The sequence below is a fragment of the Benincasa hispida genome, chromosome 6 (genome assembly GCF_009727055.1).
Source record: "Benincasa hispida cultivar B227 chromosome 6, ASM972705v1, whole genome shotgun sequence".
In the NCBI taxonomy this organism is placed as follows: domain Eukaryota; kingdom Viridiplantae; phylum Streptophyta; class Magnoliopsida; order Cucurbitales; family Cucurbitaceae; genus Benincasa; species Benincasa hispida.
In genome coordinates, this window is record NC_052354.1 from 16,499,459 (window position 1) to 16,522,471 (window position 23,013).

General features: G+C 32.6%; 2 protein-coding genes across 7 annotated transcripts; both read left to right on the forward strand.

Moving 5' to 3' along the window:
* Positions 1-2,860: 2,860 nt before the first annotated feature.
* On the forward strand, positions 2,861-11,796 carry LOC120080009 (sulfate transporter 4.1, chloroplastic-like). Its single transcript, XM_039034531.1, has 17 exons — positions 2,861-3,457; positions 4,449-4,497; positions 4,657-4,858; positions 5,251-5,419; positions 6,098-6,163; positions 6,241-6,348; positions 6,781-6,888; positions 6,988-7,053; positions 7,166-7,226; positions 7,361-7,488; positions 7,961-8,002; positions 8,473-8,589; positions 9,426-9,477; positions 10,348-10,486; positions 10,589-10,677; positions 11,142-11,218; positions 11,294-11,796. The coding sequence occupies exons 1-17, from the start codon at positions 3,137-3,139 to the stop codon at positions 11,609-11,611; spliced, it is 2,112 nt and encodes a 703-aa protein (XP_038890459.1). The 5' UTR covers positions 2,861-3,136; the 3' UTR covers positions 11,612-11,796.
* A 1,920-nt stretch (positions 11,797-13,716) lies between these two features.
* Positions 13,717-23,013, forward strand: LOC120079668 (fructose-bisphosphate aldolase-lysine N-methyltransferase, chloroplastic). Of its 6 annotated transcripts, XM_039033967.1 has the most exons (16): positions 13,717-13,848; positions 13,964-14,092; positions 14,167-14,279; positions 14,365-14,428; positions 14,516-14,626; positions 14,747-14,806; positions 15,676-15,783; positions 16,288-16,357; positions 16,513-16,553; positions 16,705-16,785; positions 17,144-17,179; positions 17,873-17,956; positions 18,903-19,036; positions 20,788-20,876; positions 20,958-21,106; positions 22,516-23,013. In XM_039033967.1, exons 2-16 carry the CDS (start codon positions 13,979-13,981, stop codon positions 22,654-22,656), a joined length of 1,395 nt encoding a protein of 464 aa, XP_038889895.1. In that variant the 5' UTR covers positions 13,717-13,848; positions 13,964-13,978; the 3' UTR covers positions 22,657-23,013. The 6 variants fall into 6 exon arrangements, with proteins under 6 accessions (XP_038889895.1, XP_038889893.1, XP_038889894.1 ...); XM_039033965.1 differs by having other exon boundaries at positions 20,788-21,106; XM_039033966.1 differs by having other exon boundaries at positions 14,365-14,413; positions 20,788-21,106.

Sequence of the window (23,013 nt, forward strand, 5' to 3'; positions counted from 1 at the left end):
TTAACAAAATTAGATGTAAATTTTTATTATTTTATAACAATCTAGTTAAATCTTAACACTGATCTGTACTATAGAACTAATTTGTAACAAATGTTAAAGTACAATAACTACTTATTATATAGTAAAGTTATGAAACTAAATCGTTATAAAATAGAAAGTACAGAGATCAAATCATTATAAACCTAAACACTAAATGTTGCTTTTATGAAAGTTTAAAAAGTGATATTTAATCAATTTTTTTTTTTATATTTAGAAATATCATCAACCTCTTAATATCAAACCTATAAAATATAATATCACGTTTCGAATACTTATGTAATTCTAATTTATCTATAAAATAATAGAGCGAGGGCGCCATGTTGTATAAGGAAATAAAAAAGGGGAAAAAAACAAACACAAATTTTAGGGAGAAAAATGGAAATAAAAGTCGGATGGTAACGCGCCGCCCCCAAAATAAAGAGACTTGAAGGTATCTAAAACCAAAAGCATTCATCACCACGCAACTCCCAGTTTTGAATTTGGACGCTAAACCGTCCGAATACACCAAAACCCTTGATGCAAAATTTTGAATTTTTTTTTTTTTTTTTTAAGAAAAAGTAATAATTTCAAACCAATGACTTCTAGGAACACGTATCTGAAAACTAGCCTCTTCTATTCAAATGGCCCTCTAGTTATTTTATTTTAAGACAAATATCAATTTATATCCTTTCACTTTGAAGATTGTATCAGTTTAAACCATAAACTAAAAATTATATCGATTTAAATTTTAAATTTTGGTGATTGTATCGATTTAAACTCTGAACATTCATAAGTGTATCCAATATCAATTTATATCCTTCCACCTTGAAGATTGTATCAGTTTAAACCATAAACTAAAAATTATATCGATTTAAATCTTAAATTTTGGTGATTGTATCGATTTAAACTCTAAACATTCATAAGTGTATCCAAACAAAACATGATAGATGGTTTAAATTGATACAATTATGGAAGTTGGAGTAAAACAAATATACTTATAAAAGTTTAAGGTTTATTTGGTACAATTATTAGTTTGAGGTTTAAATTAATATAATCCCCAAAGTTCAAGATTTAAATTGATATAACACCCAAAATTTGGGGGTGTAATTTGATATTTGCCATTTATTTTATCCGTTGACAATGGGTCATGTATGTATATAATTATGTATTAAAAAATATATACTAACTCGTTTGAATTTTGTGAATTAAAATAGTATTAGTGATGAGTTGAACAATTTGATTGTGCTAGCTTATTACTCTATTTTAATTAGATGCGTACAATTGGCAATAGTTTTTTTGTGACAGTATTACACGGTTTTTACGAATAGGAATGATGTGGAAGAGAAAATAAATAAACACATCTGTTTAATTCAATGGTAGAGCGAAGAGAAAAATAAATGTTATAATTTTTAGTTTTACATTTGTTATTGGTAATTTTGGACATACGAGAAAATCGAAATTCAATTTTGAAGATAAAGGCAAAATAAGTTGACTCATCCCAGGCGGATGTAATACAAGAAGGAAACACGTATAGATGAGACACAAGTAGAGAGTTGGTGAGGCAATTGGGCTATCTGGCCCAAAAGACCTACCTCGACTTCGAAGTATGAGGCCAATAAGTTTGCTCAAGTAGACCTGACCCAAAAGGTTCATCTAAACTATCCAACTAATTTTCCCTTATGCAGGCTCGATTCATCTTCATAAAGTCTTGTTTAACCTTATTTATATAGAACGTGATAATTCTACATTAGGTAAATTTTTATAATTTTTTCCCTAAAAACTTGTTCTGACCCTTATGCTGAAAATCGACTTAAGCATAAAAATGTACGTGACAATATAAATTTGTCTAATTAAATTGTGAGATAACATCAACATCTAAAATTATATGAACGAGTCAAGATGAACATGATTTAACTAGTTCAAATATATATTTTTTCAACCAATAAATTAGAGTTTCAAACCCCTCGTCCCTTCGCATGGTATTGAACTAGAAAACAAAAAGTAAAAACACCTTTCTAGGTTTTGTACTTTAGTCCCATTCCACTTGAATTTTATATTTCTAAATGTTTAAATTTAATTTATAAATTTTAATTGATATTACCATTAATTTAGTGTTTACCATTTTCCCCCTTAAATTATAGTTTATGTTAGTTCCCCTTATAAGTCTTAAAACACATCTCTATCATGTTTTTTCAAGCATGTAAAGCAAATAGTTACATTTAATTTTAAGATATATTAAAAATACAAAGAATAAATAGAACAAAACTCGATATACAATACATAGAGCAAAATAATATTTTTAAATAAAAATATAAAAGTAAAATTAAATCCCTATTAAAAAAGAGAAAATTTAGAGATGGAAGTAGTATTTATATATTTAATTTTTAAAAATAAAAATAAAAACAAAATAACGATCAAACAAGATCTAAATGATTATATTAAACTAATTTAATAGTTGTTAAATTATAAGTTAAGTAATTAAATTTAAGAGGTATATCTATGTAGTCTATATATTTTAAATCTATTTAAATTTGTATTTCAAAGTCATTGGTTTATTCGGTATTTTTAAATCTATGATTTATTAGATATTAAACTAAAATACGGTCGAAATAATGTCTCAACGTATTTCTTTGGTTAAAAACTTATGGTGAAGAAAGAGCTTCGAAACTTTTTTATATTCCTTATTCTTCGTGGTTTAGGCTTTTAGCGTGTTAATAATTTAATTTTGTAATTCTTTTTAATTGCTGTATTCTTAAATAAAATATATATGTATATATAAAAAATAGAGCCGAATATGTATTTTCTTAATATAATAATATATAAACGAACGAGGATTTTGTCCTTCGCATTAAATCACATTTAATATTTCTATGTTGACAGATGATTAACAAGGAGAGGGTATCTCCTTCAATGGACGACGCCGAATCAACAGTAGACCATGAATTCCAAAATTTTCCCGGGAAAATAATTTGATTCCGTCGAGAAAATTTCTTCCATTCTACCATTTCCTCCGATTCCGTCTCCGTTCATCGGATCAACTCTCGGCGTCTAAATTTCCAGTTCCACTGACTGGGAAGAATCATCAGAATCCATACAACTCCATGCGCTGATTTTGCGCATGGAGATTACATACTCATCACCTAGCGCCACCAGTCTTGCTTTCTCTAATTCCGCTCTTTCCGCTATGCCTGCCTCCAGCCGACCTGTCAAGGTCATTCCATTGCAGCATCCTACTACGACGTCCTCCTCCACCGCCGGTGGATTCTACGCCGGTACTATGGTGAAGTCATGGACGACGAAGGTTAAGCGGATGACTTGGATTCACTGGATGGAACTTCTGTTACCTTGCTCCCGTTGGATTAGAACGTATAAATGGCGGGAGAATTTACAGAGCGATCTCTTGTCCGGGATTACTATTGGCATCATGCTCGTTCCGCAGGTACGATTATACTTTTTCTCGAAGTTTGATTCAGAAATGATTAATGATTGTTCGATTTTTTGTTTGATTGTTTCGTTTAGTTGTCGAGGAAGAAAGGAAAGAAAGTACAAGAGATTTGAATGTTGTTTAATTTGGTGGCCAAAATCAAAGAATTAGTGAATTATGCCAACTGCGTGTTTTTGTTTTTGGAATTTGTACGTTGCGTCCCAATTGGTTCTAACTAAAAAGTTGAACAGTATTTTAAACGGAAAAGAAAAATCACTACAGAGTGTTTGCTGAAATTCTATAAGCAGTAGTTTCTGCTCCAATGACATCTTGATTTTGTCTTTTTTCTTACTTTCATGGGTAAGTAACTTCAAGTCCGGTTCCTCATCCTCAACGACCAAAATGATTTCTGGAGCCATTTACTTTGGGTGATTATGAACGTTTTTTGTTTTACGTCCACTCTGTAATCAGCTAAAGTTCAAATTTGGTACGAGTACCAAAATTGGCTGTTCCTTTCAACGTTCAATGTTGGTTATGGAACAAGAATAAAATTATCACCGTTGGATTTCTAGTTCAATCAGTCAAGCATGATCGAAAATGTTGATGTTTGGACAACCTTTTCTTGACACCAACTATCTTATTGGTCTTATAATTAAACTCTTGAAGCATGTTTCTTGACATTTCAAAAGTTTCATTTCATCAATTTTGCCAGTTATGTTACGGTGTAATTGATGATTGTTAAAAATGAGCAATGAACATTAAGAACTGTACAAGTTATAGCTAAGAAAGTCAGATTGAATTGTTGCCATAGAAATAATTTGTGTTTTGTACAGATTAGTAGGTTCAAAATATCTATTATTCCATAATGTAAATTTTCTTATCTTAGATTAATTTGTTGTTGTTGTTGTTGTTGGAGATTTTGACCTGTCTTAGACTCTATGTTAATTACATATTTCAAAATAGTTGACTGTATGTTGTGGTCTGACTGCTTGTTCTGATTTACCAGGCAATGTCTTATGCAAAACTAGCCGGGCTTCGACCAATATACGGACTTTGTAAGCAAACAATTCTTAATTGAAATAAACTGCCCCGATGGTGTTGACGTCTTTTTCTTCCTTACACTTTGCTAACGTTTTTATGCTTATAGATTTGAAAGCCTCTCTATGTTACATATCCTATTTTCATCTCACCCTGTAATTTTTATTGCAAGGCAGATTCGGGTTTTCTCCCTTTGTTCGTCTATGCAATTTTTGGTTCTTCTCGTCAGCTGGCAGTTGGTCCAGTAGCATTGGTTTCTCTACTGGTTTCCAATGTATTGGGTGGAATTGTCAATTCATCTGAGGAATTATATACTGAACTCGCAATCTTATTGGCACTCATGGTCGGAATATTGGAATGCGTGATGGGTCTCTTGAGGTAGGTATCCTTTTCCGCTTGATGAGATATTTATTACATGTAAAACGTTATTATTTCATAATCATATCTCAAGGTATTCATATAATTGATATATTTGACAAATCAGGCCGTTGAAACAGCAGATGTTTATATAATTAATCATCAATCACATGAATATTTGTTTACAACACGTTGTAATATAGCACTTCTCAAACTGAACCTTGAACAAAGTTATTGGTTTTTATCCTATTTAGTGACTGTGTTATACAACTAAAACATTATTTTTGGAGTAATGGCAGAATACTTTTGTAGAATTGGATATGAAGGAAAATAGTCTGCTAATAGATCTTTTTAATTGATTAATTTAATTTAATTTGACCTAATTAGATACTCTATTTGTTGCCTTTTGTCAGGCTTGGATGGCTTATTCGCTTTATCAGCCACTCTGTAATCTCTGGCTTTACTACAGCTTCTGCCATCGTGATTGGATTATCCCAGGTGAAATACTTTCTGGGGTATGATGTATCAAGAAGTAGCAGAATCGTGCCTCTAATTGAGAGCATAATAGCTGGAGCGGACGGGGTATGTATTGCGGGCCCTGTATTAAATAACCTTGTGGCTTAGTAGACTAGGTGTTGATTTAATACTTCATTTATCCTGCTATGAATAATCCAACTACAATTGATTTCTTCTTACGTAGTAGGTACAATATATCTAGATATATAATTCTTGACTAGGATTTCAACGTGAATCAAAGATGCAAATTGCCATGTAGGATAAATACTTTTGAAGCATGCTCACATCTACTCACTTAAATTTTCATATATTTGTATATCCTCGATAAATTTTATATAGGATTCACTATGATTCTTTGGTGATTTATATTAGAGGAGCTTCAAACTTTAGAAACTTTTCATGCAAAGCCGATTAATAAATACCTCATCGAACTTTGTACCAACTGACGGGGCTGTCTCCCTCTCTAATCTCCTTAGGATGCACTTTAAATTATTTTACATCAACTCCTATTTAGCAATTAAGTTAAAGTTTTAATTCCTGAATTTTGAAATCTCCCTTTGTTTGGTGAGCAATTCCACTTTAACGCTTATAGCATATTTAGTTTGGAACATGAACTAATACACGGCAGAACAAACGAGGGAAATTGAGTTGATAAAGTATCTTTGCATGACATTATTTTTACAGGATTTGCATCTTATTCAGTTTTCTTTATGTATACCATCTAATGGAGATTTCTATTTGTAGTTCTTATGGGCACCTTTTATAATGGGATCAGTCATCCTTGCGGTAATTCAAATCATGAAGCATTTGGTATGGAATTTTATCTACTTATTAAGAATGTTAAATTATCATTAGAATCTTCTTATGATTTTAGCATTTTTTATTAGGGAAAAACAAGGAAGCACTTACGGTTTCTCAGAGTTGCTGGCCCCCTTACAGCAGTGGTTATGGGCACAACTTTGACGAAAGTATTAAATCTATCTTCCATTTCTTTGGTAAGCATCTATGATTTTAAAAAAAGATTAGGATTCTTTCTAGATCTGTTTGTTACTTTATCCAGATTCAACTCACTTTTATGCAAATGATGTTTATAATAATATGCTTTAAACTACTATCAATTTTAATTTCGTTGCAATGCTCCATAAACTAAAATTGATGTATGTTAATTATGAACAAGGCATAGACAAAAACCTAGTAATTTTAGTGAAAGACTTCCTACATAGATTTGAATTTCATGCTACAATATTGATTTGTGGTATGTAATTGATTTATATTCATGCCCTTGTGCTCTTTACTATGCTGTAAAAACATACAACTGCTAACTCTCGACATATTTGTTAGTCTTAGTTATTTTTAAAGGGATTAGAAACTTCAAATGATATGTTGATAATGAACCAAAGATGCTTATTAAAGTGGTATTGGTTTAGGTTGGAGACATTCCCCAAGGCCTTCCAACGTTTTCTATCCCTAAAAGATTTGAGCACGTGAAGTCGTTGATTCCAACTGCCTTTCTGATCACTGGAGTGGCTATTTTGGTAGGAGTAGTCATTCTTATCCCTCCAAAATTTGGTGCTTACGTTATTATCATGCTTGATGCTCAGTGGTTTCTTTTGGACATTCTCTTTTGTACTTAGGAATCTGTTGGGATTGCGAAAGCATTAGCAGCCAAGAATGGGTACGAGTTAGATTCAAATCAGGAGGTATGCACTTTTGTCCTTTGAAAATGATTCACATGATTTTTGCACCTTGAAACTGTCTGCTTCACCTTGAGACAAGTCATTTCTAATTTATATATATATATATATTGAACAGTTATTTGGCCTTGGAGTAGCCAATGTTGTTGGCTCATTTTTTTCTGCATACCCTACAACAGGTAAATTTTCTTTAATATTTTCTCTTATTCAGCTACTAACCATTGACTCATAATTGGCTAGAAATATATAATGATTTGATATTTCTTTGTTCAATGAATCATCAGCGTGAATACCTTTTCCACTGTTTTTGTAGGTTCTTTCTCAAGATCAGCTGTGAACCATGAAAGCGGAGCAAAAACTAGCTTATCTCAGATTGTTACAGGAATCATTATGGGCGGTGCCCTTCTTTTCTTGACTCCGCTGTTTGAGCACATACCTCAGGTTTATCTCAATTTTCGCATTATAAAAGACATTAACATAACCGGGTGATGGCTTGTACTTGGACCTTGTTATTGTTTGTTCCATTGCGTTTCCTTTTCCTTTTGCAGAGAAGGTCACAATACTAATGCTGCAATCATTGTTTAGTATGTCAAATAGGAGCTAAGAAAACTTAAATGTGATTTGTTTATAATATATATATTGAACTCTTTTTAATCTTTAAAGCTTAAACTATGAGGTTAAAAATTAGTTTTATCATTTTATTTCTTATTTCCATCTTTCATATCCCGTTTTGGACTTGGACTGGACATAATTCATGGATTGTTGTTTCGGAAGGAGGAAATACTGTAGTAAATTTGAGATTCCTATTCTATTTGCACCATAAACACTTAATATATTTGTCTCTTTGAAACCACCATTGCATTTTTTTTAGTTAAAGATGCTAACCTTGCTAATTTGTTCTCTGTCATCTTAGTGTTCTTTGGCTGCGATTGTCATCTCTGCTGTAATAACTTTGGTAAGCACCACTGATCTAGCAGATTCTTTTTCTTAGCTAGATCCTCTGATCATGTTAACAAATGATGACTAAATGTACTTATCTAATAAATGAGCTAATTCATGAATAGAGCTCATGGTCATAGTTGATAGATTTTGCTCAAGAAAAGGGTCTAGGAAAAAACTAAGTTTTGTTGTTCAATACTCGTTAGTTCTTTATTATAATTTGACTGATAACTCATGCGAAATTCAATATCTGCGCATTGCAACAAATCATCTTTCCCGGTTTATTTAAATGGGGGAGTCAAGGATGAGTTGACAAACTATTATTATCATATGATGCGCCAGTCAGACAAACTATATAGGGAACATGTTGTCCTGCTTGTTTCGATGAGATTATCGACTATAGAACTTTATTTTTTCTTTTGTTTTCATACGGCTGTCATGCAGCAACTGTTATTCTTTTTTTTATTTGGATGCCTATTGTTTCAGGTGGATTACGAGGAAGCTATTTCTTTGTGGTGTATAGATAAGAAAGATTTTCTTCTTTGGGTGATAACTGCCATTGCTACGTTGTTCCTTGGTATTGAGATCGGTGTCTTAATTGGGGTATGAATTTAAAATCTGTCATCCGATCTAATACAATAGTTTTATTTAGATAATTATTTATCGACTTTTTGTGTGTTCTTATTTATTATGGAAACCGTTGTATCTTAGCTTTCAACTCAAACAAATTCATGATTTTGACCTCTTTAAAGTTCAGAAGTAGCTTTATATTGATAAGAAAACCAACTCGCGTAAAAAAAAGAGTACAAGATTGCTACTACAAGATTGCTACATTAAGAATGGTAGAGCCATTGTCAACACAAAATGAATAACAATAAAATTATTACAGAGAAGAGTCGCAACTATTTGCAAGTAACTATAAAATATGTAAATATACACCCAAAGAGGAAAAGGAATTGCTTCCAAACATCATTCAGGATCCCTCAACCTGAATAAACTCATATGTCTTTTTCTTAAAAATTGCTCTACATGATCGCAAAGAAAATTGCTTACCATAACAGTGACTTTTCGCCTAAAAAGTTGAGAGAATTTCATTCATTATTTAATGGCACTCAAAGATCAACCCAAAGACACCTCAAAAGACCACAAGATTGTACACTACGCCCTGATGGGGCACCTATAATAAGTACTTCAATTCTATTGACACCTTTTTGCACTTTATCTACCACAGAGATCTTTGTTAACCTTTTCTTTTGACGTTAGTTTTATACTCAGTGTGTATAATGTGGAACTAGAACCTTACTTGTTACACAATTATTTTAACTAAAATTGAAGTACCTGTTTAAAAATGTCTCCATTAATGATGTTCGACTCTTCTATTGTCTATTCCAAAGAATACCACGAGAAACATGCGGTTGAATGTGAATTTTATTTTGTAGGTGGGTGTTTCACTGGTCTTTGTCATTCACGAATCTGCAAATCCACATATGGGTAAGTGGTTCATCTCTAATGCTTATATGTGAACTTGGCGTGTTGGGTCCCACATTTAAGTCTTACCTCTAATGAAATTAACCTCGTGTGATTGATTTGTATATCTTGTCAAAAAGGTGCATAGTGAATTTCCATCATAGATACTATAAATTCCATAGCAATTATGCTTTCTGTTCTCAAACCAATCAAAACTTGCCATTACAAGGAACTTCTAAAATCGATGATTCATTACTCTCCCCATTTCAACAGCATTCTTATTGGTGTTTCTATTTATTTTTAATGAATAATCAAGCTTTCATTCAGGAAAAAAATGAAAGAATACAACACGTAAAAAAAAATAAAGCCCACAAAGTAAGAGTGGAGGGATCCTACTTGAAAGGTCTCCAATCAAGCAAGAAAAATGAGAATTACTTCCTACTCCTTGGCCATCGGCCTATTTATTTAATCACTTCTATTTCTGTTGGAAGGATTATATTCTTCTGCGAATAAACTAAACGGAAAACAAAAATTCTATGAGGTATTGAAGTACATGATCCTTAGAAGGAACAAAAGGCTTGTAATTAATCAATAAAATTAAATTATCATTGTTTACTTTTAATATTCTGAAGTATCCTAATTAGAGAATCCTGAGAGAGTAGAGAATTGGATTAGAAATTGTATTGATGATTTTAAAGAATAAGAAAATACAGCTAAATATCCATAGTAATTCTATGCACAAGCACAAACAACTAAGTAATTGTTCAACTTACTTTATTCCTCTATTTATGACCTTTTTCTTTTAACAAACTTGCTAATGACTAACATACGTCTAATACAATTTTATCATATCCTCATACTTCAATGTTAACTCTTTGATTTGTCATTTTACAGCTGTATTGGGGCGTCTCCCTGGCACCACTGTGTATAGAAATGTTCAACAGTATCCTGAAGCATATACCTATAATGGGATTGTGATTGTTCGAATTGATGCACCAATTTATTTTGCAAACACAAGTTACATCAAAGACAGGTGCTTCTTCCACCCATGGGCTTATTAGTTTGGCATACTTGTCCTCACAATCCCATTGAGACCATTTACTTGCCTTTTTATTGTTTATATTTTTTTCCACAGGTTACGTGAATACGAAGTTGAAGTGGATCGATCTACTGGTCGTGGACCGGACGTCGAAAGAGTCTATTTCGTGATTATAGAGATGGCACGTAAGTTTATACATCCTCCCACTTTCGTAGAGTTCATAAAATATATATAGTTGAAATGAACACCACTTGTTTTTATGCTTTTGTTGGTATGGTCATACAGTTACTTTTGTGTGGAATGTGTAATGCTATGTAGACGGAGAGAGTGCTTATGGCCAATAAGCACTCCCCGCTCAAAATCATCATGTTTGAAATCTTTTGTTAGAAAAGCCTTATAGCTTGCTTGTGGTTTTCAAAATGCTTGTGAATGAAGCACTTAAAAATACCTTTCAAAAGTGTATAGAACCAAGCCATGAAAGCAACTTAACGTAATACATTCTTGCTGAGTGGCTTATAATCAGCTTAGTTTGCTTATTAAATCCACTTTGAAACATGCCTAAATCTATTCGCTTCTTCATTTATGAAATTTTTAGTCTTAGTTATTAATCTTAGTTTCTATTTTTCCAATGTGTTTTCTATCTTGGCAGCTGTTACTTATATAGATTCAAGTGCTGTCCAAGCTCTAAAAGATCTGTATCAAGAGTACAAACTTCGTGATATTCAGGTAGTTATAACTCCATTTCTCTCAATACATTCAATCATTGATTATTTCTCAACTAACAATTTGTTTTGTATATAGATTGCCATTTCCAATCCGAATCGAGACGTTCTGCTTACATTTTCAAGATCTGGCGTCGTCGAACTTATTGGCAAGGAGTGGTTTTTTGTGAGAGTTCATGATGCAGTTCAAGTTTGTCTTCAACATGTGGAAAACTTAAAAGAAACAGCCAAAATATCAAATTCATCACCTAAAGATGGATCAAGCTTTCTCCAAAGTTTAATGAAGTCCAGAAGTGAGGATTTATCAGTGAGCCAATTAGAGTCGGGCTTCCAAAAATCTCCAAGTTCCAATGAAATCGATCCTCAATTGGAACCTTTACTGTCTCAAAAGCCTTAAAAATGGTTTGGCCATATGTAATTTTTTTTGATAGAATGCATGGCATAAGAAGGATATCGATTATTGTGTAAAAAGTTGTGCATATGTATGCTTTATTGTCTCAATAATCTTTATATATGTAAATTGATTTGTTGTGATTTTGAGTGAAAGTGCCGTCATAAAAGTTCGGGCCAGCATGAGCATTACTCAGAGGTTTAAATTCTTATATACTATGAAAAATGATTAATCTAACCTTACTAAGAAGTCATTTCGATGTATTTCCTTGCAAGTGAACCCAATTTAATAATATAAATGTATTTATTATCTAATATAATGTTATCACCAAGTCAATTGTATTTGGCTTATATTCATTTGGTTAAAATCGGAGGTTCAAATTCTTATATACTAAGAAAAATGATTAATCTAGCATTATTATGAATTTATTTGGATGTATTCCCTCGCAAGTGAACATGGTTTGATAATATAAATGCATTTGAATGCAATTGGTCATTTATTTGAACACCGATTATAATTTTGAAGGTATATCTGATATAACGTTATAACAGAAAACATCAACTTGACCTCAACTTTTTAAATTCCTAGCCTATATCTATAAGCTCAATTTGGAACTCAAGTTTACTAAAACAAAAACAACAATAATAAGAGACTTAAAACATTTCCTTCAACGTTTTCTCTTTTTTCTTTTTATAATAATCATTTGCAGAGAATGGTTGCAAACTTGTTAATCCTTTTTATTATTATTATTTTTGCCCAACCGATACTAATTTATGTGCTAATTAGTAGTCATAATTGTCCATTGCCATTGCTAGAGATCAAATCTTAATTCTTGAAACACCCATTGGAATTATGAGAGACCATTATTGATAGTGCTACACTATCCACGAGAACATTAGGTATTTGTTGATATGTGCCAACATGTTTTGATAGGTTCATTCATGTCATCTCAAACTACATGTCACAACAATCCCATCAAGCACATACATAATCGATGTATTTTACCTCAATGGAGTCGGCTCTAACAATGAAAAATCTTGTGTCTTTGTGTTTACACTACAATTTGTGCCAATCATATTAATCTATCATTTTGTGACGACAATGGATCAATATAATTGTTGGCTTGCCTTGACCTATGATACCAATCTTCCATCAACGTGAATTGATATTGATGTAAATAACGGTAATTCAGATTTATAGATATATCAACGAATATTTTTAAAAAAACCACTGATATCACATAAATTTGTAAAAATGTTTGGATTTTTTGGTGAAATTTTATAACAAACTTATTTAAGCAATAAACTATGACTTTATACAAATCAATAATTAAAAACCAAATATGATTAGTAATGGAATAATAGACCATCCAAACTCATTCTCTCCATGCTTGAAACAAGTGAATCTGCGTCAACTTGAGTATTACCATTTATGGATCTTGTGAGGTGAGTGCAATAGAAGTCTATTTCAAGACTACTTTTTCTTGTTTTGGTAGTTTCATGGATTTGGTTCTACTGCGGGTGTTCATGGTTGGGTTGAAAGACACAACTCAATTGTTCGGTTTGTAAATTTCTTCAACCCAAATAATCCTTATTAAAAAATGAACCCAACTCAACCCAATCATGAAATATTTAGGTTTGGTCGGTTCGGGTTAATTGGGTCATTTATTTAAATTTTTGTTCTAAATAGAAGCAAAACATAAATATGTAAAAATCTAATTTAATTATTTTCATATATTGAATTAAAATTAACAACTCAATTTAATTTTTTTTCTAAAGTGCAAAGAAATTATTTTAAAGAGTTGTTGAAGAATAAATTATTAAAAAATATTGAAATTAAATAAAAGTAAAATTAATATATATAAAAATAATTGTATTATAAGTAACAAAAAAAAATACATATTTTAAATTAATAATAAATTCGGTGAGTTACTTTTTACTCTTTTCATTTTAGTGTACACAATACTTAAGGTCTCCCCTTATTTTATTTGTTCTTCTCTAATTTTTTTTTTTAAAAAAACATAAATCGAAAAGTACGACATGTATGGTCTTTTTATTTAAATTTCAAGATATAAAATAAAAAAATAAAGTATTTATATTATCAATCTCTGGTATGAAACTAGAAGGCCATTGAAAAAAAAGGCTGTTGTTAGAACTGTAAATTTTGGAACCCTCTCTTACTCGGCAACCATTTTGTACTCATCGGAGCACTACGGGCATTGCATGTTTTGCATAAAATACAAGGTAATTTGAGTTCACTGTTCTTAATTGTGCTTTAATTTTTGCTGAAATGTGTAAAGTTTGAGACATATTACTGATGTAAGCTTCGGTAATGTTCGTTCTAATGTGAATTCAACAGATAACTGTTGTGTAAATGCTTTTGGGAATTCGATTCAACAAAATATCGCGATGGCGGACATCTCCAGTAATTTCTGCTTCTCATGCTTTCCACTTCAATGGCTACTTCTCAACCACTTCTCCACTCGAGGTATAGTGCTAATTCTTCCGATATGTTGTAGTTGAATAGTATAATCTTGATCATGATCATTCTGCACTTATCAGGAACTACGTTTCTTGGCCGAGAGTAACGAAGACACATTTCTACCATGGTTGGAACGAAAAGCAGAGATGAAGATCTCGTCAGTGCTTTCTATTGGGAAATCTTCCATTGGAAGGTACTCACACTTCTTTGACTTCTGCCATTACGTTCCTATGAGGTTTAAACAGTTTAATCCAATATCATTCGTTTGTTAAGCTTAGGTTTCTGTTTGCTTCTGAGACTATACGAGCCGGAGATTGTATTTTAAAGGTTCCTTTCAATGTGGTATAGTGTAAATAACTTCCTGACGAATTTCATAATACTGATAGAAAATATTTAAAATATTGATGTAAGGTAACTTTTACTTTGCAGCAAATTTCACCCGATGTTCTTCCTTTACCCATTAAAAATCTTTTAGGCAATGAGATTGGAAATGTTGCCAAGCTTGCTGTTGTAGTTCTTCTTGAACAGAAATTGGGCTCGGTAAGGACTGGGTTAGGTTTGTTATTTTAAAGATGAGAGCTATGTTTGCATTCAACTGTGGTACAAGAAAATCAATTGAGTTTTTCAATTTTGATATACTTTTTATTTTTTTCATGGTAGGGTTCTGAATGGGCGCCTTACATTACCCGACTTCCTCAACCATGGGAGATGCATAACACAGTTAGTATTCTGCCTTGTCCCATGCTAGGAACAATTTCATGTTGCAGGGGTTGATATATGAAAATGATCACATGTTTTCTCAGCTTGGTAAATATGAGCAACCATATATATGTTGAGCAATTTTGTGTGTTTGTGTGTATATTCTTTTTCTAATATTCCTAAACCAAATGAGAATGACTCGTGGAATAAATTCCATCCATAATCCAGCATTCTTGAGATGTGGCAAGACTATAAATTCGGTGGATAAAGTTTTTGCAGTTATTCCATGGATGTTGCGGCAAAGCAACTACATGCTAAAATTTATAATAATTATCTCTGTTTTGTATGATTTTCCTTATTTGTTTCTTATTAATATGTGTGTGTGTGTATGTATTTATGAATGTATGTTTGCTGTGTATAGCACACCAAGTCATTGATATTTTATTCTACTGCATGTCATAAAAGGTCAGATAACATCTCATTCAGATCTGTTTATATTTATTCTATAGCATACCAAGTCATGAATATATATGTATGTGTGTCTGTCTGTGTATAGCACACGAAGTCATTAATATTTTATTCTACTGCATGTCTTAAAAGGTTAAATAACATCTCACCAATTCCTTTTACCAAAAACAAGGAAAACATCTTATCAGTTAGTTTCATCATGGCCTTTTTTCCTTTTGGCATGAATTTGGTTGTAGGGGTCCTTTTTTTTTTTTTTTTTTTTTTTTTTTTTCTTCTCCCCTTTTCATTCAGACCTGTTTCTATTTTAGTAATGAGCTGATGAAATTTTCTAGGCTTTCAATTTCACGATGTTTGACACTCATTTGGAAAAACTCATAGAGAAGAATTTGGCTCTAACTCTTACCTCTTTTGAGTCTTTGCAGATGTTTTGGAATGAAAGTGAGTTGGAGATGATTCGTAACAGCTCTTTGTATGAGGAATCACTTAATCAAAGATCACAGATTGAAAGGGAATTTCTGGCAATCAGGAAAGTATGTGCTTTGCTTCAGCTAAATAATTCTTTTTATTGCTTGGCATTTTGAAATCGGTTGCAATGCTAATTCTATGTTAGTATCCTTATATTCAGAGTTCCTATTCCTTAGTTCAATGATTAACTTTTAGTTTAACTCTGAACTTGATCGAGTTTTTAATATATCCTGATAAAATCAGGTATATCACATCATTAAGTTAAAAATACCTTTATTTTATGGCATGAACTTTGTTGGTCAATTTTAAGATACAGAATTGCAAATTGGCATCCTAGTCTTGGCATCTCGGTATTATATGACTTGTGCAATTCTTTTTTAGACCTTTTTTTACACTAATTTCTTTGTTTACATGTGTGTGTATATATACTGTAAGTATATACAAATTACATAGAAAAGAGCATTTTATTAGACTATGTTTACCACAATTTCTAAATCTATTTTTGACTTGAGGTTACTTAGTTTTATTGATTTTCCCTATGTTATTATGCATATATCATATGGTTTCAGGCTCTGGAAACCTTCCCTGAAATTATTGATAGGATCAATTGCGATGATTTTATGCATGCACATGCCCTTGGTAGGTAAATTCAGTTGAGAAGGTTGGTATATCAGTTGTGCTGTTTTCCCCTTCTGATGTTTACATATAGTGAAACAGTTTGAGTTACTATCAGTTTGCAATTCCTTGAAAAATTTTGTTATGAATTTTCATTGATTTACTATTGATTGTGACAGTTACTTCTAGAGCATGGAGAAGCACAGAGGGTGTCTCTCTGGTATTCTTTTATTAGATGAAGTTACATTTCTTTTCTATTGTACATCAAAAGCTTTTATTTGGTTGCATATGTATTTTGTAAGCTCGAGCAGATTTATTAGTACAAAAAGCTTTTCTTTAGTTGTATTTGTATAATTTAATATTTTTGACAGATTCCATTTGCAGATTTTCTAAATCACAATGGCGCTTCAGAAGCAATGGTACTGAATGATTATGACAAACAGCTCTCTGAGGTCCCCTTCTCCCTCTCTGGTTGTAAATCATATTTTCTGAAAGTTAAGATATTGTTACTTGAAATTTACTCCAATTGTGGAAGTTCTTTTTCTGTCCATCATGGTATTTTAGTTCTTTTTCTGTCCATCATGGTATTTTAGTTCTTTTTCTGTCCATCATGGTATTTTTCTTACTCTTAGTTGACTTGGCATTATCATGACGTGGATGTTCTAGCTTCGTAGTTATCTCTATCTTCAAATCAACAATTCCTTTTGCAATTGATATCATTAGTTTGTTTTATTGCTTATCTGTTATTACAGGTTTTCTCCCCAACTAAACTTCCCTTTTGACTTTCAAGTTTCTGAATATCTATGCTAGGTCATTGCTGATCGTGATTATGCCCCTGGTGAACAAGTAAGTTTTCATTTTTTATTTTCAACTTCAACTAAACATACAAGTTTCAGGTGGAGGGGTTTATTTGTTGGTTCACCTTCAGTTTTGCTTCATCAACAACTTCTCATCAGTGATTGTCCACGTTTTTTGGCTATTATCTTTGAACTGGGTGGTAGCATTTCTGTTCATCTTTTTCGGTGTCTCCCTTCTTGTGGGGGCCGATGGATGTGTCATCTGTTGGAGGAAGTTTTACTTTGATTTCGTTTCAATACCTTTCTTATATTAATTATTAAGTTATGGTTATATTCTTAAATGATATGAAGTTTAAACAAAACTATAATTTTTTCTGAACCTTGGATATGTACAAACTACATGAATGATTGAAGTCTTAACATATCATCAATCTTTTCTGAACCTTTGACATGTGTACAAGTTTATCATTGTTAGTTACATGATTTGTGAAATCTACTTGTGCGGGAGAAGTTGAAATCCAGATTTCCCATGGATCTACAGATTTCTTTTCTTGAAAGTTTATGGCTTGAGCTTTACATTCATGGTTTGCATATAGTTTTTGTCTGTATGACTCATACATGATATTGTTTTATGTACACGCTTTATCGATTACCTCTGTGCTAATATTTTACGGAATTGCAAGCCAATATAATCCATTTTAATTGATGTAATACTTGACTTTGTTACCCTGTAATTCACTAGGTACTAATAAGGTATGGAAAATATTCAAATGCTACGTTGATGTTGGACTTTGGGTTTGCACTTCCATACAACATCCATGATCAGGTTCGTTATGGAAATTTAGATCAAAGGAAACTACTGTTGCAATGGAGAAATATTGTTATTGTATAGTTGTTACTCTAAAAAATTTTAAGCATTATAATAATTCCATTGTGATGATACTTTCAATCAATTAGGATTCTCTTTTATGATTTAATGTGGTCTTAGTTTGATCCATGGCATTTTAAAACCAACAAACACAATCTTCTTTGGGTTTTCTAATTCTCTCGATCTTGCATGAAGTTGTTAAGTAAATGCAATGGCTCTTGGATGGATGAACCCCTGATCCTCCTCTTCAACATTAACCTTCTCCTATTTGACCATTCTCTCCCATTCTTGAATCTACGGCCACATCTCCTCAACAGGTTGATGGGTACATTATGTGCAAAGGAAATACTGAGATGCAAGGGCCATCTTTTCTCACTTGGCCTTTGCTGACATATTAGTCCGACTGGTGTTTGCATAACTGGAGTTCTAGGCTCCTTCAATTGGAGTTTTGCTTTTCCAAGCAAAACGATGATTCTCCTCCACGTGATGTTGATTGCTTGATTGGCTACGTTTGCATCACATATGCTTCCTAGCAAAAAGGACAAACGAGAGAGAGAGAGTTGTGATCCTGTCCTTTTACATTCATTGCCCTGAATGAAAGTTGAGTTTCTCATTTTAAAATAAATGTTTAAATGCTATGTCGGATCTCCTTTCTCCCAGTCCTCTTCACATCTAGGATAATAAAAGTATTTTTGTTTCTTAATCTCTAGGAAAAGAAGGGGATATGTTGGACGATACTTGTACATTTTGTTAATGCTACTTGACATTTGAATTTGCTTCTTTTACTTTTAAAATTCTTTGTTGAAGATGATGCTCCTCTTTATATATATATATATACTTCTTTTATGGATACTTATTTGAATGTTGAATTTTATATGTCTACATGGAAATATGGAATACTCAGGTACAGGTCCAGGTTAAAACAGATAAAGATGATCCTTTGGCGAGAATAAAGTTGGAAATTTGGCTAAGAAGTTGCACACCAGGTACCGAGTATGTTAGAGGTGTTTATTCCACTGGGAATTCTTTCACCATCAGGTTAGTATCTTATCAAAAAATAGTTTAATATTTCTAGTTTAAGCCTTAAACTCTATTATCCAATTGGAGAAGTTTTCTGTAACTTCATTTAGATGGACTCCCTATTGTAAGTTCCAAACTATCCGTTTTTTTTAAAACAGAAACATTACTTTTTATTGATGAAATGAAAAGAGTCTAATACTCAAAGTACAAGAAACATAAAAACAAAGATACAACAAAACATAGAGTCCTAGGATCAGTAGGTGCACCCAGCTATCTCAACTAGGTTGACACAACCATAGTCCGTTAATTACAAATTATTCAAGCTAGGAAATTTATATCTTTGAGAAATTATTTTAAATGACAGAACTGCTAGAAATATTTTTAAATATAGCAAAATATTATGTTTTCATATGTGGAAACTTTTTATTATTTTGCTATATTTGTAAACAAGTTGGTCATTTTGCTATATATGAAAACAGCCCAAAAATGAAAAAAATAAAAATAAATAAATACAAGAATATGAGTAAAAAAAAGGGAGACAAACAAGAAAGAACCTCCAATCAAGTAAAATAACGCCCAACAGATAATTACAAACAGGCATAGCCTCGGCAACTGGAGCCCAAGGAGATGTTGAACTTGAACCTAATAAGGGTCCAAACATCAATTGAAGACCCCCGAAGTGCTCTAAAGACCCTATTGTTCTGCCCTCCCAAAAACCCCACAAAGCAGCGCAAACTCTGACAAGCCACAGATATCTTCCCTTTTGAAATTTATTATTCTTCTCTTATATAATTTTTCATGTGATTTTGTGTAAAAGAAAAATATAACACCCTAGTTTACATTTTCAAACAAGTTCCCGTGTTTGATACTTGCTGGGTATGGATAAGTTATCCAAACTGAATTGCCCATGTTATATATAGGCTGTACGGGGACAGAATCCAGTTTTGAGTTTAACGATTTTGTTGCTTTGAGCGCTTCCCGTGCAGTAACAGATGGCATGCTAATTATATAAATGGAATGTTTACTTATATTGGAAATTTATGTTAGTATGTAAATGCAGTCAAGTGAAGATACTGAGCGTCTGAGCGAGAAGAATGTTATTGCTTGGTCAGTCACCCACCCATATAAACTTTTTGGGGGCAAATATATTCAGTAGTATTTGTAGGAGTTCTAGATATAGAATACTAATTATAGCAAAATTTAGATAATCAAACGTGGATAGAATATCCAATTCTCTACTATTGTGAAAGAACAAGAAGGGTAATACAATATGGTAGTACTTTTTCATGTACTGCCATTCAACTTTCCTTCCTCATAATCTGATAGAACCTAAATATATTGAGATATAATTGGTAACCAAAATACAAGATAAACCAAGTAATTCGATGTACTTTGACCCTCCCAATCTTTGAGATCACGCTCAAGCCTAATTCACTCACCAAAATTGTCTCTCTTCTTCATTTCCCTCCCCCTCTATTTGTAATGATAAGTATAATAAACCATCATGGGTTGGCCTAGAGGTAAATAGGGCACATGACTTTGATAAAGGTCTAAGAGGTTATGGGTTCAATTTAGGGTCACCATTTACCTAAGATTTAATATCCTATGGGTTTCCTTGATACCCAAATGTTATAGAGTCAGATGGATTGTCCCGTGAGATTAGTCGAGATACACGTAAGCTGGCCCGGACACTCACGGTACGGATACCAAAATCTTACATTGTCTTGACCATAACCATTAGAACTTTTGTAATTGTTATCCACCATCAGGGAAGTGAGATGTGCCACTGGGAAAGGGAGAGGTCTTCCCCAATCACTTCGTGCATTTGCTCGTATTTTATCTTGCTCTAATCCTCAGGGTTTGTATCTCCCTCTTTATTGGCTGTCATTCCTGTATTGGCATGACTCTGATATCTTGTTGGTCCTTGTTTATTGTACAGAGTTAAATGAATTAAGTACTGAAGCTGTTAATGGTGATGGTCGGTTGGCTCGAATTCCACTGAAGAATGTCAATAAAGAGGTTGAAGCACATCAGATTTTGCTTTCTCAATTCAAACAATTAGTCGAAGAGTATAATGCATCTATTGAGGTAATCACACTCCAAAATCAACTTGTTCAACTAAATGTTCTTTGGGAAAGAAAAATACCTTTTTGGTCGTAGGTTTTGGATCTAGTTTTCATTTGGTCTCTAGAATTCAAAATGTTACATTTCTACCCTTGTTTCTACTTGGCCCTAGACTCAAAATTTACACTTTTAACCTTGATTTTTCACTAAATACTCACTTTTATTTCTGGGTGTTAATTGGTATTAATGTCTATGTTAATTTAAAAGAAATAAATTAATTATAATTAAATTAGATTTCACTAATTTTCCATGATTATTAAAATTAATTAAAAATTTCACATCACAATTATTTTAAATTAATTAATTGAAAGTTAATCTCAAAGACTAAAGTGCGTATTAGTGAAAATTTGAGAAAAAAGAAGTACAAATTATTGAAACCTAGGGACCAAATGAAGTAAAACTTAAAACTCAAGGTTAAAAATGTAACTTTATTAAACCTAGAGACCAAATGGAACTTAAACACGGAACTCAAGGGGTAAAAACATAACATATTGAAACTTAGGGATCAAATGGAAACTAGACTCAAAACTTGAAGGCCAAAATGGTATTTTTCCCATTCCTTTTATAAATAAGTTATGCAATATGTGACGCATGTATCATACAAGATTTTGATTTTCTGGCCATGATTATTGGTGAAATTCTGTAATAGGAATTATAGCTGGAAGGCTGAAGAGTTTTGGCTATTGACTTTAGTTAGAGCCATATTTGTGACATTTTTTCAGTTATTCCATTTCTTTCCTAATGAGTAATGTATTACTGTTTTGAACGTGGCCACATTATATGCCTACTCGTTCTGCTAACCTTTATACTTGCATTTGGCTGGAGGTTAGGCTTTGGTGACTTTGGCTTCGGTTAGGATTCTCCTGACTGGAAACTCAATCGAAAACAAAAGATGGAACTATATTGCAATGTTAAGAAATTATAATATCAATAGCCCTTCAAGAGGGTTATGTCTCTCCCAAAGTCCCACACTAATAAAACCGAAAATCATTCCCCCCTCTAAAGTGTCCAACTCCCTTAATTTATAACCAAGACACCACTAACTAATTACTACTATGACCTTACTACTGTCCTACTACTCTCTCACAAGTCACAACCTCCTAGCCCCAACCCACATTTGGGCACATTTGGGGGAGGAGTTGTCAAGCCTAGGTTTAAAAATCCAGGCTTCTTTCAGACTTCCCAAATCCATGCAGGTAATGTCAGCCATTTAATATTGGAAAATTTAACCTTTTCTTCTCTTAGATGTTTCTAACATTCTTGCATTGCTCTGTGTTGGAGATTGAGATTTTGAGATACTAATTTGGATAATGGGTTTGGATATTTTGGTGTACCACTGGGACAAATCAAATCTTCTTGTATTGATCATGTAGGCATTAGAACCTGTTGATTCTCCCTGTTTGTGCAAAAAGTTGGCATGGCGAAGGCTGATGGCCCATCATCTTCTCACTGGCGAGCTTCGCATCCTCAAGTCTGCTATTGCTTGGCTGGAGAAATATTGTGATGCCATTTAGATTCACCACTGAAAGTATCACAACAATTTATAATAGGAGGTATTGGATCATGACTTCTGATTATGATAATGCTCATTATATCATACTCTTTATATTGTGAGCTCCTAGGTTTCATTTGAGTTTATGCATGTAGTGTTTTCTGTGAAAAATGAGTTAGATGATTTTACAAATTAAGGAAAATCCAACCATAAAGCATTTCTTCTTCAGCTAAATATTTGAGTCCAAGTCAGGCTAACGATTGATGATCCACTGGGAGACCTAGTGCTAGGTATGTAGTTTAGGTGAAAATGGAATTCACAAACTGGAGAAAACCTATAATATAGATTGGATAATTTGGAGCATCTCCAATTGATACCA

Bases quoted from the DNA above. Each gene is read 5' to 3' on its own strand.
- LOC120080009 (XM_039034531.1), top strand. From the start codon at position 3,137: ATGGAGATTACATACTCATCACCTAGCGCCACCAGTCTTGCTTTCTCT. The intron at 6,349-6,780 runs GTAAGCATCTAT...GTATTGGTTTAG, and splicing joins ATCTATCTTCCATTTCTTTG to GTTGGAGACATTCCCCAAGG. The intron at 8,590-9,425 runs GTATGAATTTAA...TTTATTTTGTAG, and splicing joins AGATCGGTGTCTTAATTGGG to GTGGGTGTTTCACTGGTCTT.
- LOC120079668 (XM_039033965.1), top strand. From the start codon at position 13,979: ATGCTTTTGGGAATTCGATTCAACAAAATATCGCGATGGCGGACATCT. The intron at 14,280-14,364 runs GTACTCACACTT...TGTTAAGCTTAG, and splicing joins GGGAAATCTTCCATTGGAAG to GTTTCTGTTTGCTTCTGAGA. The intron at 16,786-17,143 runs GTCCCCTTCTCC...TATCTATGCTAG, and splicing joins ATGACAAACAGCTCTCTGAG to GTCATTGCTGATCGTGATTA.